The sequence below is a fragment of the Podarcis vaucheri genome (assembly GCF_965113315.1).
Source record: "Podarcis vaucheri genome assembly, chromosome: 3".
Classification (NCBI taxonomy): Eukaryota; Metazoa; Chordata; class Lepidosauria; order Squamata; family Lacertidae; genus Podarcis; species Podarcis vaucheri.
In genome coordinates this window covers 2,467,579-2,483,849 of record NC_138761.1, presented here as the reverse complement: position 1 = coordinate 2,483,849, position 16,271 = coordinate 2,467,579, and the positions used below count along the sequence as shown (strand labels likewise).

At 47.1% G+C, this 16,271-nt stretch overlaps 1 protein-coding gene across 12 annotated transcripts in view; it reads right to left on the bottom strand.

Moving 5' to 3' along the window:
• OTOF (otoferlin) overlaps positions 1–16,271 on the bottom strand; it is a 221,762-nt gene that overhangs the window by 163,970 nt on the left and 41,521 nt on the right. For all 12 annotated transcript variants that reach the window (XM_082217194.1, XM_082217197.1, XM_082217190.1 and 9 more), the window contains exon 3: positions 11,362–11,450. In XM_082217194.1, coding sequence (XP_082073320.1) covers positions 11,362–11,450 — 89 coding nt within the window. The remainder of the gene's footprint in view (positions 1–11,361; positions 11,451–16,271) is intronic.

Here is a 16,271-nt window from a genome sequence, read left to right as displayed (position 1 = left end):
GTGATTTTATTATGAAACATTAGGAAGAACTTTCTGGCGGCAAGAGCTGATTGAGAGTTGAGAGACGACCTAACCTGGGGAGAAAACAGCAAAGACCTTGAAGTGAAGGCCCAAGACAGGTGTTGATCATAATGTGAGCTGCACACAGGTGGCCTGAAGCGAGCTGCTGCCATTCCTGTGGAGCCTCCTTTTATTGAGACAAATATGCAAACCAGGCAGATACATTTTGGGCTGTGACCTTTACACATCTTCTGTACTGAGATCGTGGGGTGGTACAAAGCTATTTTGGCACCTGTTCCACAGCGTCATTTCCCCCTTGCACAGTGTATGACGAATGGAGACAAAGGTCTCATGGAAAAGGGTTGCAGACAGGACACCGCAAACTGCTGAGATCGCGAAAGGTTAGGCAGAGGTGGAACGATGTACAGACAGCTGCGGCTTGTCTGGGGGGGGGGGTTTCCCTGCACCCCAAGGTCACGCGTGCAGGCAGATTGTGGCTGCCTGCTGGTAGGGAAGTGTGCTCCCTCCAGACCCCACTGCCCCACTCCGCGATATCCCTACAGACCTGATGAAGAGAGCACAGCAGAGGTTCTATTTTCTGAGAATCCTCCAGAAAAACAATCTCTCAAAAGACCTGCTGGTGGCATTTTACCATTGTACTGTGGAGAGAGTGTATTAACTTATTGTCTGTGTGTGGTTTGGGAGCTACACGGTCAGGGGAAAAACAATTCTGTCCAGGGTTGTAAAGACTGCGGAGAGAATAATTGGGTGTACTCTTCCCACCTTGGATCAAATCTGTGCTTCCAGGTGCCATAAGAAAGCGGCAGAGATAGCACAGGACAATGCGCACCCCAGAAATGATCTCTTTCAGCTTCTGCCTTCTGGAAGAAGGTACAGGGTTATAAAGACTAGGACTAGCCGCCTGAGAAACAGTTTCTACGCAAATGCAATTCTGGTTCTAAAAGCGGCGTAAGGGGTCTCTGTAGTGTATTTTAAAATGGGGTTTCAGAGTTTTTAGGGGTTTTTGAATGTTTTATGTAGTTTCTCAGTTTCATTGTTCTGCATAGGACAACGACAATAAAGATATCTTATATCATTGACAGTGGAAGGAATTAGCTTGGAAGGTGGTGGATTCTAGAAGAACCTAAGAAGATCATCTGGTCCAGAATCCTCTTCTCTTGGGAGAGCGAGTTCCAGAGTTCGACTAGGCACAGTGTGAAGAAGTACCGTATTTTTCGCTCTATAACATGCACCCGACCATAACACACACATAGTTTTTAGAGGAGGAAAACAAGAAAAAAAATATTCTAAACGAAACAGTGGATGTATGATTTTTGTGGTTCATGCTGTGGCCACAGACATGTGATCTGACGGTGAGTTTGGGGTAGCCCAATGCAAAAATCCTGAGGATCCATGTGGATCCATGCTTTGTAACCGCGTTTTAAGTGGGAAGGGAAGGAAAAGCACTCAAGGGACAAGGAACACGCGTGGGGTGGGTGGAGAAGGATGCTGTTAATAATGCAGAAGAGGGGTATAAGGGGAGAAGGCTCCTCTCCTCTCCCGCTTTGCTCCTTTAAAGCAAGCAGGCTCTACTTTTCTCCCTCCTCCCCGCTCATCCCCGGCTTAGCGAGCTGAAAACTTTTGCTGCTATGGATCCAAACTACAAGAAAGAAGATTCCACCTAAACATTAGGAAGAACTTCCTGACAGTAAGAGCTGTTCGACAGTGGAATTTGCTGCCAAGGAGTGTGGTGGAAGGAGTCTCCTTCTTTGGAGGTCTTTAAGCAGAGGCTTGACAACCATATGTCAGGAGTGCTCTGATGGTGTTTCCTGCTTGGCAGGGGGTTGGACTCGATGGCCCTTGTGGTCTCTTCCAACTCTAGGATTCTATGATTCTATGTAGCGAGCTGAGTGGGGAGGAGAGAGGGACAGAGAGCCTGCTTGCTTTAAAGGAGCCAACCGGACAGGAGCCGCTTACACTCGTGTAAGCAGCTCCTCTCCTCTCCCGCTTTGCTCCTTTAAAGCAAGCAGGCTATCTGTCCCTCTCTCCTCCCCACTCAGTGGCTCTTCTCCCGCTTTGCTGTTTCAAAGCGAGCCACGGAGGAGGGAAGGAAGGGGATCCATGGATCCTCTGCTCACAACTGCAGCAGATCCCCCCTGCCAACCGTTGGCATTCGCTCCATAACACGCACAGACATTTCCCCTTAGTTTCTAGGAGGAAAAAAGTGAGTGTTATGGTGCAAAAAATACGGTACTTTCTCCTTCCCTGGAGGTTTCTAAGCAGAGGTTGGGTGGCCATACGCTAGCTGTGCTTCTTGCATTTGGTGGTCCATTCCAACTCTACAATTCTGCGATGTAGCCCCACCATTGCCAAATGGGCTATTGCACCAGGAGAGATATTCTTGACCATATCTGGCTTCTCCTGGTGTCTCCTGCTGGTGCTGGACAGCTGGGTTCTCAGCTGGAGTCTTCTGGGTGTGTGAACCTTGAAGTAGCTTTGAAGAGCAGTTGGCCTTTGAAGAGAAGCTTCCTGCCAGCTCCTCTGTCCTGTCAGCCCTTGGGCTTGGTGGTTGCCTAGAAGCCAAGACGTCTATAAGCCCTGATCTTTTCAATGGCAGAGTTCCAAGTTGGTCTTTTTCCTTTCTCTTGTTAAGACCTTTAAAGCCCTTTGTGGCTTAGGGTCCTCATATCTACTGGACCACCTCTCCTGGTCTGCCCCACAGAGGACCTTAAGGTCCATGAATAACCATAGTTTAGAGGTCCCGGGCCCTAAGGAAGTCAGACTATCCTCCACCAGGGCCAGGTCCTTTTCAGTGATGGCTCCAACCTGGTGGAATGCTCCGTTCCATGAGACTAGGGCCCTGCAGGATTTAACCTCCTTCCGCAGGGCCTGTAAGACAGAGCTATTCCGCCTGGCCTTTAATTTGAATTCAGCCTGATCTTTTATTTCCCTTCCCTTCCTTCACCCGCTCTGGGACCCCACAGCTAATTCTCCCCTGGCCTCCTCGCTGGCCCAAGTAGGACCAATTCAGCCAGCTAGCCCTGGGGATTTAATTGATTGTTGATTTTTGAATGTTATTGTTATTCATGTTTTTATACTGTATTTTATGCTGCTTTTATAATTAAGTGTTTTAAAATGTTTTAAATTTGTTGTTAGCTGCCCTGAGCCTGGTTTTTGAACTGGGAAGGGCGGGGTATAAATAAAAATTTATTATTACAGTGGTGCCCCACAAGACGAATGCCTCGCAAGACGGAAAACTCACTAGACGAAAGAGTTTTCCGTTTTGGAGGTGCTTCGCAAAACGAATTTCCTATGGGCTTGCTTTGCAAGACGACAATGTCTTGCGAGTTCCTGCTGGTTTTTTTTCCCCTCCCCCCTTTTTCTAAGCCGCTAAGCCGCTTATCAGCTGATCCGATCAGCAGATAAGCCGCTAAAAGCCTCTAAAAGCCTCTAATAGCGCTAATAGGGCTAATCCGCTAATCCTTCAATGGGCTTGCTTCGCAAGACGAAAAAAAACGCTAGACGAAGAGAATTACAGAACGGATTCTTTTCGTCTTGCGAGGCACCACTGTATTATTATTTCAAACTCTGACATGTATAAAATTCAAACCTCAAAAGCAACAACAGCTTAAGGCTGCCAGTGAGTGAAATTTTTGAACCTGGGACCTCTTCCCTCTTATCCCAGGCCTAAAGGGAAGTTTTAGGGCTCAGTGGCCAGCATGAGAATCATAGAAGTGTATTGCTGGAAGGGACCCCTAGGGTCATCTAGTCCAACCCGCTGTAATGAAGGTATTCTTCATTAGACAGATGGCCTCTCTTTGAAACCCACCAGTGAAGAAGAGCCCACCACTTTCAGACGGAGTCTGTTCCACTGTCAAACAGTACCGGCAGAAAGTTATTCTATTAAAAACTAATACAAATTATTTACAAAAAAGAAAATTTTCCTAATGTTTAGCCAGTAACTCCTTTCTGATCATTGGAATCCATTGATTCAGGTCTTCTCCTCTGCAGCAGCAGAAAGCAAGCTTGCTCCCTCTTCCATGGGACAGCCCTTCAGATATTTGAAGATGGCCATCATGTCAACTCTCAGTATTCTCCAAGGTTTTTTGTGTGTGTTTGTGCAATGCTGAATTTACTCTGCATTGGCCAAATTGTTGGGTTTTGTCATTTTTCAATTTACGGACACATTCCGCATTTTGTCCATTTGTCATTCCAATGCTCTGCATGTTGATGCTTCGAATGTTTGCTGTAAGCTGTTTTGGGCACAGCTTGCTGTGGAAAAGCTGCATGTAAGTGAATCTAAACATGACTAAACGACTAAACAAGGGAAGTAATAGTGCCACTGTATTCTGCTCTGGTCAGACCTCACCTGGAGTACTGTGTCCAGTTCTGGGCACCCCAGTTCAAGAAGGACACTGACAAACTGGAACGTGTCCAGAGGAGGGCAACCAAAATGGTCAAAGGCCTGGAAACGATGCCTTATGAGGAACGGCTAAGGGAGCTGGGCATGTTTAGCCTGGAGAAGAGGAGGTTAAGGGGTGATATGATAGCCATGTTCAAATATATAAAAGGATGTCACATAGAGGAGGGAGAAAGGTTCTTTTCTGCTGCTCCAGAGAAGCGGACACGGAGCAATGGATCCAAACTACAAGAAAGAAGATTCCACCTAAACATTAGGAAGAACTTCCTGACAGTAAGAGCTGTTTGACAGTGGAATTTGCTGCCAAGGAGTGTGGTGGAGTCTCCTACTTTGGAGGTCTTTAAGCAGAGGCTTGACAACCATATGTCAGGAGTGCTCTGATGGTGTTTCCTGCTTGGCAGGGGGTTGGACTCGATGGCCCTTGTGGTCTCTTCCAACTCTAGGATTCAATGATTCTATGAAACAACAACATGGTCGCGTGCAGCCCCAATCTCCGAGGGGCGAGAAATTCCAGGGGTGCCTCCGCTTTCCTGGGGTCCGGTCTCCTTGGAAGGGAGGTCACCAGGGGCTGCGGTGTCTTCAATATACATCGCTTTCTTTGCACATATATGCACCCTGAGCTCAGGACTGGAAGGAACGGGCTCACTTCCGAAAGGGTACTGAAATATACTAGGAGTTGAATGTTGATTTAATGCTCTTTATTTCAGCTCATGGTCCACAGTGAGTGAGTTTCCCCCAAAAACCTCTGGCATCCACTGTTTTGTGGGGCCGCAATGGCGCAAAAACATGGTTACAAAGCACTGATCCACATGGATCCTCAGGATTTTTGCACTGGGTCACCCCAAATTCACCATCAGATCACATAGCATGTCCATGGCACCAAAAAAATCATGCACCCACTGTTTCCTCGGGCTGCAATGATGCAAAAATGTGGTTACAAAGCACGGATCCACATGTATCCTCAGGATTTTTGCATTGTTGTTGTTGTTTAGTCGTTTAGTCGTGTCCGACTCTTCGTGACCCCCTGGACCAGAGCACGCCAGGCACTTCTGTCTTCCACTGCCTCCCACAGTTTGGTCAGACTCATGTTTCTGGCTTCGAGAACACTGTCCCACCATCTCGTCCTCTGTCGTCCCCTTCTCCTTGTGCCCTTCATCTTCACCAACATCAGGGTCTTTTCCAGGGAGTCTTTTCTTCTCATGAGGTGGCCAAAGTCTTGGAGCCTCAGCTTCACGATCTGTCCTTCCAGTGAGCACTCAGGGTTGATTTCCTTAAGAATGGATAGGTTTGATCTTCCTGCAGTCCATGGGACTCTCCAGAGTCTCCTCCAGCACCAGAATTCAAATGCATCCATTCTTCGGCGATCAGCCTTCTTTATGGTCCAGCTCTCACTTCCATACATCACTACTGGAAAAACCTGAGCTTTAACTATACGGACCTTTGTTGGCAAGGTGATGTCTCTGCTTTTTAAGATCACTGCCTTGCCGTGGCGAAGGGGCTTGAATAACTCAGAGAAGCTATGAGCCATGCCGTGCAGGGCCACCCAAGATGGACAGGTCATAGAGGAGAGTTTTGACCAAACGTGATCCTCCTGGAGCAGGAACTGGCAAGCCACTCCAGTATCCCTGCCAAGAAAGCTCCATGGACAAAGACGACAATGTTACAACTTTCTAAAAATCCCCAGTGCCATGATCAGGAGCTAGGGGGACATCGACCATCACAAATGCATATTTCCTTGTTCTCTCCTGGACTTCCTTGGCTAATACGCCTTGGACAGAATAAGAGGTCATGGCAAGACGGAGCTATTGAGTTACCCAGTGGAGGTAACTGAATCAGCCAGGGCCAAAAGTCAGAGGGGGGAAAGGGAGGTAGAGTGACAATAGGATCAAATGCTTCAAATGCAATGGGGGGGAGACGACTGCAGGCCACAGCTGAGAGATCCAAACAGGCGGAGGGCTGCATCATACCCTCCAACATTTCTCAGTTGAAAAATAGGGGCATTTCTCACTCTCCCCTCCAACGGACCCTCCTCAGGCCCCCACCCCCATTTTTTTTCTTCCCCACCTGAGCATTTCCTATCAGAAGGAGGACGAGTGCCAACACCCCGTGACCCCAACACCCCAACACCAAGGGGACCCAGCACACACACGTCCTCCGCCACCCTGAGAAAACCCCTTAATCCCGATTTTATTTTATTTTATAAAAAGGAAAACACAGAAAATACAGTGGTACCTCTGGATGCGAACGGGATCCGTTCCAGAGCCCCGTTCGCATCCTGAAGCGAAAGCAACCCGCGTCTGCGCATCTGCACATGTTCGGGTCATGATTCGCCGCATCTGCGCATGCTCGTGACGTCATTTTGAGCATCTGCGCATGCGCAAGCAGCGAAACCCAGAAGTAATGCGTTCCGTTACTTCTGGGTCACCATGGAGCGGAACCCAAAAACGCTCAACCCGAAGCTACTTTAACCCGAGGTGTAACTGTAAATTTTAGAAAGGGGCAAAATGAGACATTGAGGCACAAAGCATTTTTAAAAAATAAAAATCAAGACTCCTTGTGCTCCCCTCTGCTTCCCTTTTCTTCCCACCTGGAGTGGCCCTCGCCTTTTCCTGCCCTTCTGAGCTGGACCATCATGCAAGGTCGGGCTTTCCCAGACTTCAATTTCATTTAAAAAAAAACAACAAAAAACACACCACACAATTGCTCAACAGATGTGCAGTCTTTCCTCATCTGCTGTGGGGGCACATTTCTTTCACCCAACGAAACTTGGGAAGGAATTTCACACTTGGTTCAGGCTCAGATTGCTGTAATTTGTGACTTGGGTAAAACAATGCTATTTTCATCTCCTTGGTAAACAAATGTATCAGGCATAGTCCTGCGTGGAAGGCGATTGCCTTCCTACCACGTAGGGTTCCTGTGACAAATGGTTTGTGTGTGCCATTACGCTGCCTTTGGAAATTCTCTAATTTGCTGGACTCTCCCCCTCTGTAGTACTGAAAACCAAAATGCTAGAATTTGTCAGGCACTCGAGAACAAAACCAAGAGAGAAGGCATGAATTTTCTGCTTATGGTACCAAACCAGTCTGCAGTATGAAGGAGGGGTCTGTAGGCAGTTCAAGGTGGGATACCAGCCCTATGGGATGTGATACATAAGTAGCAGTCAAATACAACATTCCTTGTTTTCCTAGAGTGGACATGCAGGGGGATGTTTGGTCCAGCCGGTTGAAAACTTCCTGTTTCCTCCTGGCCTGGAGCATCCTTCCTCTTGCATGTGACTAGAGGTGGGCGTGACCTTACCTGTGCAGGTAACAAAAGCACAAGGCATGCAGCACTCTCTCTCTCTTTTTGACTTCCTCTTGTCGTTGGAGCAGCTTTTTAGCTAGAGATGCCCTGTTGGCTTTCAGCCAACAAAGAAATTCTCTCCATATGGGATATCTGTAACTAAGTCTTCCTTCAGGGATCCAACTGTGAACTGAATGTGAGTAAACTACTTTTATATATCTTAAATAAGATTGTGGCGTGTTCATTCTTTTAAGAGGGAAATAAGGGATCTATACTGAGAAGCTTAAACGAGCCTGCAACCAGCTACCCACTGTGCAGTTAAAGGGGAATGTTAAAACTCTTAAGTTATAGAACTTGCTAATGCAAGTTAGGAAGGATCTTAATAAACAATATATCCTCTCCTGCCTCCCTGAACATTCCCACAAACCCCACCTGCAAGATTCTGCCACGGTTCCTAGGAATCAGGTGCTCCAATAGGTCAGTTCAGTACTGGTACCCATGACAAAGACCCAAGGCCTGCTGGGAAGTTGCTAGGTTAAGTTTAAACCTATGTGTCAGGGAACTGACATCAGAGGCAAGAGGAGAGGTAAGGCTCCCCAATGATGCAGGGGAGGGAACCAGCAAGGAGAGAGGGAGAGCTTCCGCTGGGGAAGGAAATCCAGGGGACACCAGGAAGAAAGGGGAGGCTGAGAGTACTGCGGAGGGAAGGCTCCGAGACTCTTCCAGTGAGATCAGCGGAGAGAGCACAGGACCTCCGCTTGGCACGCCCACGCTGCGCAGAAAGCTTCCGCGCAGAGAATCTAGGAGGAGACTTGGAGTCAAGGAACTTTTATGTTGGAGGAAGTTTAGGAAACGCTCACTGACGGATTCTGCCAGTGACTAAGACAGTCGCGTTGTAAGGGCTGTCAAACCAGGGAAAGGTTTAGCTATACAACCAGCTTGGAGCAGTATGCAGTTTACGCACAAGCAACCCCAATTCCCATCACACTATGGATTGTTGGAAAGACCACCTGCAGACCTGCCAGACCTCTTCCTACTTCTTCCAAGGAAAGGTGGCCTCAGAACAAGACTCCCAACACACATACACAATGCTCAAGATAATTGCTCTTTTGAAAACACTTTCCTCCCTTTTAAAACCTAGCATGTAATGTTCCTTTCTCTGGAAGTGAACGTCTAAACATTGGCTTTTTGTGAAAACTAAGTTTGCTCGTCCAGAACGGGAATTTGGGGTTAATCAAGTTTTCTGCTCCTAAAAATAGGAAGCAGCCTGGCTTACAAACCTTCACCACTCCAAGTCAAAAGGTCTAAACAGTTTATACATTGAAAGCAGCCCCCGTTGCAATCTGCTTGCTTTTGCTGCTACTTAAAATCAAGCCCAGCTTGCTTCTTGAATTTACAGTGGCGCTTGGACTGCTAGGCCCCATCTGCACTTTGCATTTGGGGCCGTGTCCGACCACTTTGAGCTGTCAGAGGAGTTCTGGGAGGTGGGGTTTCTGAAGGGTGCTGAGATTCATTGGTGTTCTCCCTGCAGAGCTGCAATTCCCAGAGTGTTTTAGCAGTCCATCCCTCTTTCCAGGGAACTCTGGGAGTTGTGACTCCATGAGGAGAATAGGGGTCTTTTAATGACATTCTGCGCCTTAGGGAACTACATTTCTCAGCATTCTTTGAGGGAAGCCGTGTGGGATGTGATCCGTGAGAGGTAGTCAAGTACAACATTACTTGTTTTCCTAGAGTGGACATGCGAGGGAATGTTTGGTCCAGCCATCAAAACTTCCTGTTCCTCCTGGCTGGAGCATCCATCCTTTTGCATGTGATAGAAGGTGGGCGTGACATCACCTGTCCAGGTAACAAAAGGATGAGTCACGCAGCACACCTCTCTCTTTTTGACTCCCTTCTTCGTTGGACCAGCTTTTAGCTAGGACTGCTCTGCTAGCTCTCAGCTAGCAGAAGCACTGGGATTATTCCCCCATATGGAGTAGATCCACATGTACATATTTGTAACTACCGGTAAGTCTGCCTTCAGGAATCCAACTGTGAACTGATGTGAGTAAACTTATTTTATTGACTTTGAATAAGATTGTGGTGTCTTTATTCTTTTAAGAGGGATTCAAGAGAACTTACCAGGAACATACAATTAAATCTGAGACAGACTGAATTGTATAACAGTGAGAGGCTCACACGAGCCTGCAGCCAGCTATCTGCTATGCGTGTTAGAAGGGGAATGTAAACTCTGCTGAGTAAAGGGACTTGCTAGCGCAAGTTAGGAAGGATATTAATAAACAACATATCCTCTCCTGCCACCCTGAACATTCCCACATTCTCTGCCTCCACAATGCTTCTGAATCCTAGTTGCTAGAAACCCCAGGAGAGGAGAGGGGTCTTGTGTTCGAAACAATCCTTGCTGCTTTCCCTCAGGCAGCTGGTTGGCCACTGTGAAAAGAGGATGTTGACGCAGATAGACCGCTGGCAGACTGGTCTTAAGTTCTCATGCTTTGTTTTTATCAAAGCCGTGGTTTTTGTCCCCCCCCCCTTGCTCCTTACGAGAAAGACTGAGAAGTGTGAGTAGGCAAAATTTTGTTTTGCTCACCCCTGTTTTGCAAACATTGAGCAAAAGCAGCTAATTAGCTGCAGCACAGATAGAGGTTAACTAGCACGAGCGAAGCTCAAAGGAGAGCAAAACTCACATTTCATGCTTCCCCGTAACAGCCTCTGTGAGATAATAGGCAACAATCAATGAAATGCTGTAAGGTCAAGTTTGTTAGATGGGAGGTTTTGACGGCCTGGTCTTACAAAGTTCAGGAGGGCACAAGATGCCGGAATGAGAGGATGTTAATCAGAACCAATGAGGGCTCTGGAACAAGAATGAAATTACACCCATATTTTTCTCTAATATGCTAAGACAGTGTGCTGTACTGGTTAGAGTGTTGGACTAAAACAGGGGTCAGCAAAAATTTTCAGCAGGGGGCCGGTCCACTGTCCCTCAGACCTTGTGGGGGGCCGGACTATATTTTGAAGGAAAAAAAAGGAACGAATTCCTATGCCCCACAAATAACCCAGAGATACATTTCAAATAAAAGCACACATTCTACTCATGTAAAAATGCCAGGCAGGCCCCACAAATAACCCAGAGATGCATTTTAAATAAAAGTACACATTCTGTTATTGTTGTTTAGTCATTTGGTCGTGTCCGCCTCTTCGTGACCCCCTGGACCAGAGCACGCCAGGCCCTCCTGTCTTCCACTGCCTCCCGCAGTTTGGTCAAACTCATGCTGGTAGCTCTGAGAACACTGTCCCACCATCTCGTCCTCTGTCATCCCCTTCTCCTTGTGCACCCCATCTTTCCCAACATCAGGGTCTTTTCCAGGGAGTCTTCTCTTCTCATGAGGTGGCCAAAGTATTGGAGCCTCAGCTTCAGGATCTGTCCTTCCAGTGAGCACTCAGGGCTGATTTCCTTCAGAATGGAGAGGTTTGATCTCCATCTCTGGAGGCTGAGCATAGTCATCCTGGCTAGTAGTCACCGACAGCCCTCTCCTCCTCCATGAATTTGTCTAATCATTGAAATACGTTGAAAAGAAGCTGCACACATTGCAGGGGCTCTTTTAAGGAAGCCCCAAAGTTGGAGGAACAAAACTCACCCAGGCATGCAGAACGCCACTGACCTGTTGGAGAAGACCTTGCTGTAGTTGAAGACCTGGACCTCCAGCATCTCGTTGACGTCGATGCTGCTTGCAACGGGCCATCGGAAGGTCTGCAGGAAGAGAGGGGAGATGTGAGGGGTGTGGGATGTGATCCATGAGAGACAGTCAAGTACAACATTCCTTGTTTTCATAGAGTAGACATGCAAGGGAATGTTTGGTCCAGCCAGTTGAAACTTCCTGTTCCTCCTGGGCTGGAGTATCCTTCCTTTTGCCTGTGATAGAAGATGGGTGTGACCTTACCTGTCCAGGTAACAAAATGACGAGACACACAGCACACCTCTCTTTTTTTTACTTCCTTCCTCGTTTGACCAGCTTTTAGCTAGGACTGCTCTGTTAGCTCTCAGCTAGCAGAAGCACTGGGATTATTCCTCCATATGGGGTAGATCCACATGTACATATTTGTAACTACGTCTGCCTTCACGAATCCAACTGTGAACTGATGTGAGTAAACTTCTTCTATTGACTTTGAATAAGATTGTGGTGTCTTTATTCTTTTAAGAGGGATTTAAGGGAACTAACCAGGAATGTACAATTCAATCTGAGACAGACTGAATTGTGCAATAGTGAGAGACTCACGTGAGCCTGCAACCAGCTATCTGCTGTGAATGTAAAAAGGGGAATGTAACTCTGCTAAGTAAAGGAACTTGCTAGCACAAGTTAGGAAGGATATTAATAAAGAATATATCCTCCTCTGTCACCCTGAATATTCCCACAAGGATGTCCTACTTTGGCCACAGAACTTATAGATGGAAAAGAAGAGCTCTTCAACCGTGGATTTGAAATTCACCATGTGCTGCATTTTGAAAGAAAAAATTCTGGAGAGCTGCTTCATAAGCGGTTGGATCAGCCAGAAAGGGGCCCACTGACTCCAGCATTCTGTTCTCCCAGTGGCCAACCTGATGCCCCAGTTCTAGTGGGAAACCAGAAGTATTTTTCCCACTAGGGATATCCAGCAACTGGCATTGATAAGTACCCTGGATGGGCCACAGGTTTGACTTGGTGTAAGGCAGCTCTTTGCCAACAAAAGTCCGTATAGTTAAAGCTCTGGTTTTCCCAGTAGTGATGTATGGAAGTGAGAGCTGGACCATAAAGAAGGCTGATCGCCGAAGAATGGATGCTTTTGAATTCTGGTGCTGGAGGAGACTCTTGAGAGTCCCATGGACTGCAAGAAAACCTCTCCATTCTGAAGGAAATCAGCCCTGAGTGCTCACTGGAGGGACAGATCCTGAAGCTGAGGCTCCAATACTTTGGCCACCTCATGAGGAGAGAAGACTCCCTGGAAAAGACCCTGATGTTGGGAAAGATGGAGGGCACAAGAAGAAGGGGACGACAGAGGACGAGATGGTGGGAAAGATGGAGGGCACAAGAAGAAGGGGACAACAGAGGACAAGATGGTGGAAAAGATGGAGGGCACAAGGAGAAGGGGACCACAGAGGACGAGATGGTGGGACAGTGTTCTCGAAGCTACCAGCATGAGTTTGACCAAACTGGGGGAGGCAGTGGAAGACAGGAGGGCCTGGCGTGCTCTGGTCCAGGGGGCCATGAAGAGTCATACACGACTAAACGACTAAACAACAACAACAAGGCAGCTCTTTATCTTTCTGAGATGCTTTCTTGGTTTTACATACAGCTCCTCCAGGGGAAGGACTGAACCAATGGACTATTATTATTATTATTATTATTATTATTAATCAAATCTATATACTGCTCTTCATCCAAAGATCTCAGGGTGGTTTGCAAGATAAAAATACAGGATAAAAATGACAATACAGTAAAGGAGATTCCAGCTAAACCATAGGAAGAACTTTTTGCCATTAATAATAATAATAATATTTTTTTATTTATACCCCGCCCTTCCCAGTTCAGAAAACCAGGCTCAGGGCGGCTAACAACAAATTTAAAACACTTAATTGTGATACTACAAAAAACAGCATAAAATACAGTATAAAAGTGTGAATAACAATAAATTAAAACAATAAATTAAGAGCTGTTTGGCTATGGAATGAACTCCCTCAGAAGCTGGTTGACTCTCCTTCCTTGGAGGTTTTTAAGCAGAGGTTGGGTGGACACCTGTCATGGACTCCTTAGCTATGATTCCTGTATTGCAGGGGGTTGGACTAGATGACCCCAGGACCCTTCCAACTGAATTCTATGATTCTATGCAGTGCTTTTGGGGGGAATGCAGGGGTACGCACAAATACAAGATGGGTGACACCTGGCTTGAGAGCAGTACATGTGAAAAGGATCTAGGAGTCTTGGTTGACCACAAACTTGACATGAGCCAATAGTGTGACGCGGCAGCTAAAAAAGCCAATGCAATTCTGGGCCTCATCAATAGGAGTATAGCATCTAGATCAAGGGAAGTAATAGTGCCACTGTATTCTGCTCTGTTCAGACCTCACCTGGAGTACTGTGTCCAGTTCTGGGCACCACAGTTCAAGAAGGACACTGACAAACTGGAACGTGTCCAGAGGAGGGCAACCAAAATGGTCAAAGGCCTGGAAACGATGCCTTATGAGGAACGGCTAAGGGAGCTGGGCATGTTTAGCCTGGAGAAGAGGAGGTTAAGGGGTGATATGATAGCCATGTTCAAATATATAAGAGGATGTCACATAGAGGAGGGAGAAAGGTTGTTTTCTGCTGCTCCAGAGAAGCGGACACGGAGCAATGGATCCAAACTACAAGAAAGAAGATTCCACCTAAACATTAGGAAGAACTTCCTGACAGTAAGAGCTGTTTGACAGTGGGATTTGCTGCCAAGGAGTGTGGTGGAGTCTCCTACTTTGGAGGTCTTTAAGCAGAGGCTTGACAACCATATGTCAGGAGTGCTCTGATGGTGTTTCCTGCTTGGCAGGGGGTTGGACTCGATGGCCCTTGTGGTCTCTTCCAACTCTATGATTCTATGATTCTATGATTCCTAAACATTAACAGTCGTCAACAGGTTTACCATACCCATCAATCACCCATCTCCTACTACCCTCCTGAGAAAAAGCCCACCCCACCCTCCCACTATATATAAGGGTCTGGTGACTTCTGTTTCAGTGTATCTGAAGAAGTGTGCATGCGCATGAAACTTATATGAAGAACAAACTTAATTGGTCTCTAAGGTGCTACTGGACAATTTTTAAAATATATTTCTACTGTGTCAGACCAACACGGCTACCTACCTGAACCCTAAACTTTTTGTGAATCTTTGTACTTTTGTCCGTTTACTGTACAGTGGTACCTCGGGTTAAGTACTTAATTCGTTCCAGAGGTCCGTTCTTAACCTGTAACTGTTCTTAACCTGAAGCACCACTTTAGCTAATGGGGCCTCCTGCTGCCGCCGCGCCACTGGAGCACAATTCCTGTTCTCATCCGGAAGCAAAGTTTGTAACCCGAGGTACTATTTCTGGGTTAGCGGAGTCTGTAACCTGAAGCGCCTGTAACCTGAAGCATCTGTAACCTGAGGTACCACTGTATTTATTTTCCCTGATTTGAACTATAAAATGGTGATTTTCTTGAGAGTACAGTGGACGCTTGGGTTGTGAATGTGATCCGTGTGGGAGGCACGTTTGCAACCCGCAGCGTTTGCAACCTGCAGCGCCTCATCTGTGCACACTTGGGTTGTGATTCAGCACTTCTGCGCGTGTGCAAAGTGCAATTTACCAGTTCTGCACATGCGCAAGCGCCAGAAATAACCCATTCCTGTACTTCTGGGTTTCAGCATATCCGTAACCCGAAAACGCGCAACCTGAAGCGTCTGTGACCCAAGGTATGACTGTACCCCTAGACATTTTTTTAGGAAAAAAGCACTGATTCTATGAATCCACACAGGCTGCCCATCCCCTGCCCTCCTCTTCCCCCTCTGCTGCCTGTCTTTTGCTCTCAATTTCCGTGGCCTCTTTGTTCACACCGCCGGTATTTGCTTGCAAGTCCAGGTGTGCGCCCCGCTGGGCGAAACAATTGCAGAAGGAAGTTTAAGAGACCGTCTCCAATATCCGAGCGCCGTAACACGCGCTCTCCTCCCGTGGGGAACAGCGCAGCAAAACGCTGTTGCTGAACTGCAAGCAGTAGATTGGCTGGGAAGGGAGGAAAGCTTCGTGCAGATTCAGTGGGGATGGAAAACTCTCAGGGGCGGGTCAAATGCTAAGGATTCTCCTTCGTTCAAAACATTAAGGGCAAGATGGCGATTGAATTTCAGGATGAAAAAGAAAGGGCTTCTTTTAAAAAATCGTTGCCATGTTTTATACATTGACACCAACCGTGAATCCTTTATTACAGAGTTTCACAAGCAAAGGAGAGGTCCATAAGAACATGATGGAAGTTTATAAAACGGCGTGGCATGGAGAAAGTGAATAAAGGCCCCCATAGTCTCTCATAATTCTAGAATTCGTGGACCTACAATGAAGCTCAATGTTGGAAGATTCAGATCAAAGAAAAGAAAAGCATGGAGTATTTTTGGAGCAGGAACTCGGGGGAACTGAGTTCCCTTACCTTCTTTAAAATTATTTTTTCCCCCAGTGGTGGGGCTGGAACAGACTTAGACCCAATGCCTCAGCCAAAAATCCACCTACAGTGGTATCTTGGGTTAAGAACTTATTTCGTTCTGCAGGTCCGTTCTTAACCTGAAACTGTTCTTAACCTGAGTTACCACTTTAGCTAATGGGGTGTAATGGCCTGGGACTTGGGATCAGACTTGGAGCCAGAGGAGACTCAGTCCGCACCGGATCCTCTGCCTCAGACGGCATCTGAACGGAGTCTGGGGCCTGATCCTGAAGAGTCCCAGTCTGCACAGGTTCCCCTGAAACAAGCACCAGCTGGGCTGAGTCAGGGGCCTGATCCTGCCCTGGCTCCAGATGCGGGGATGACCTCCTTGCCTCCAGCTGGGC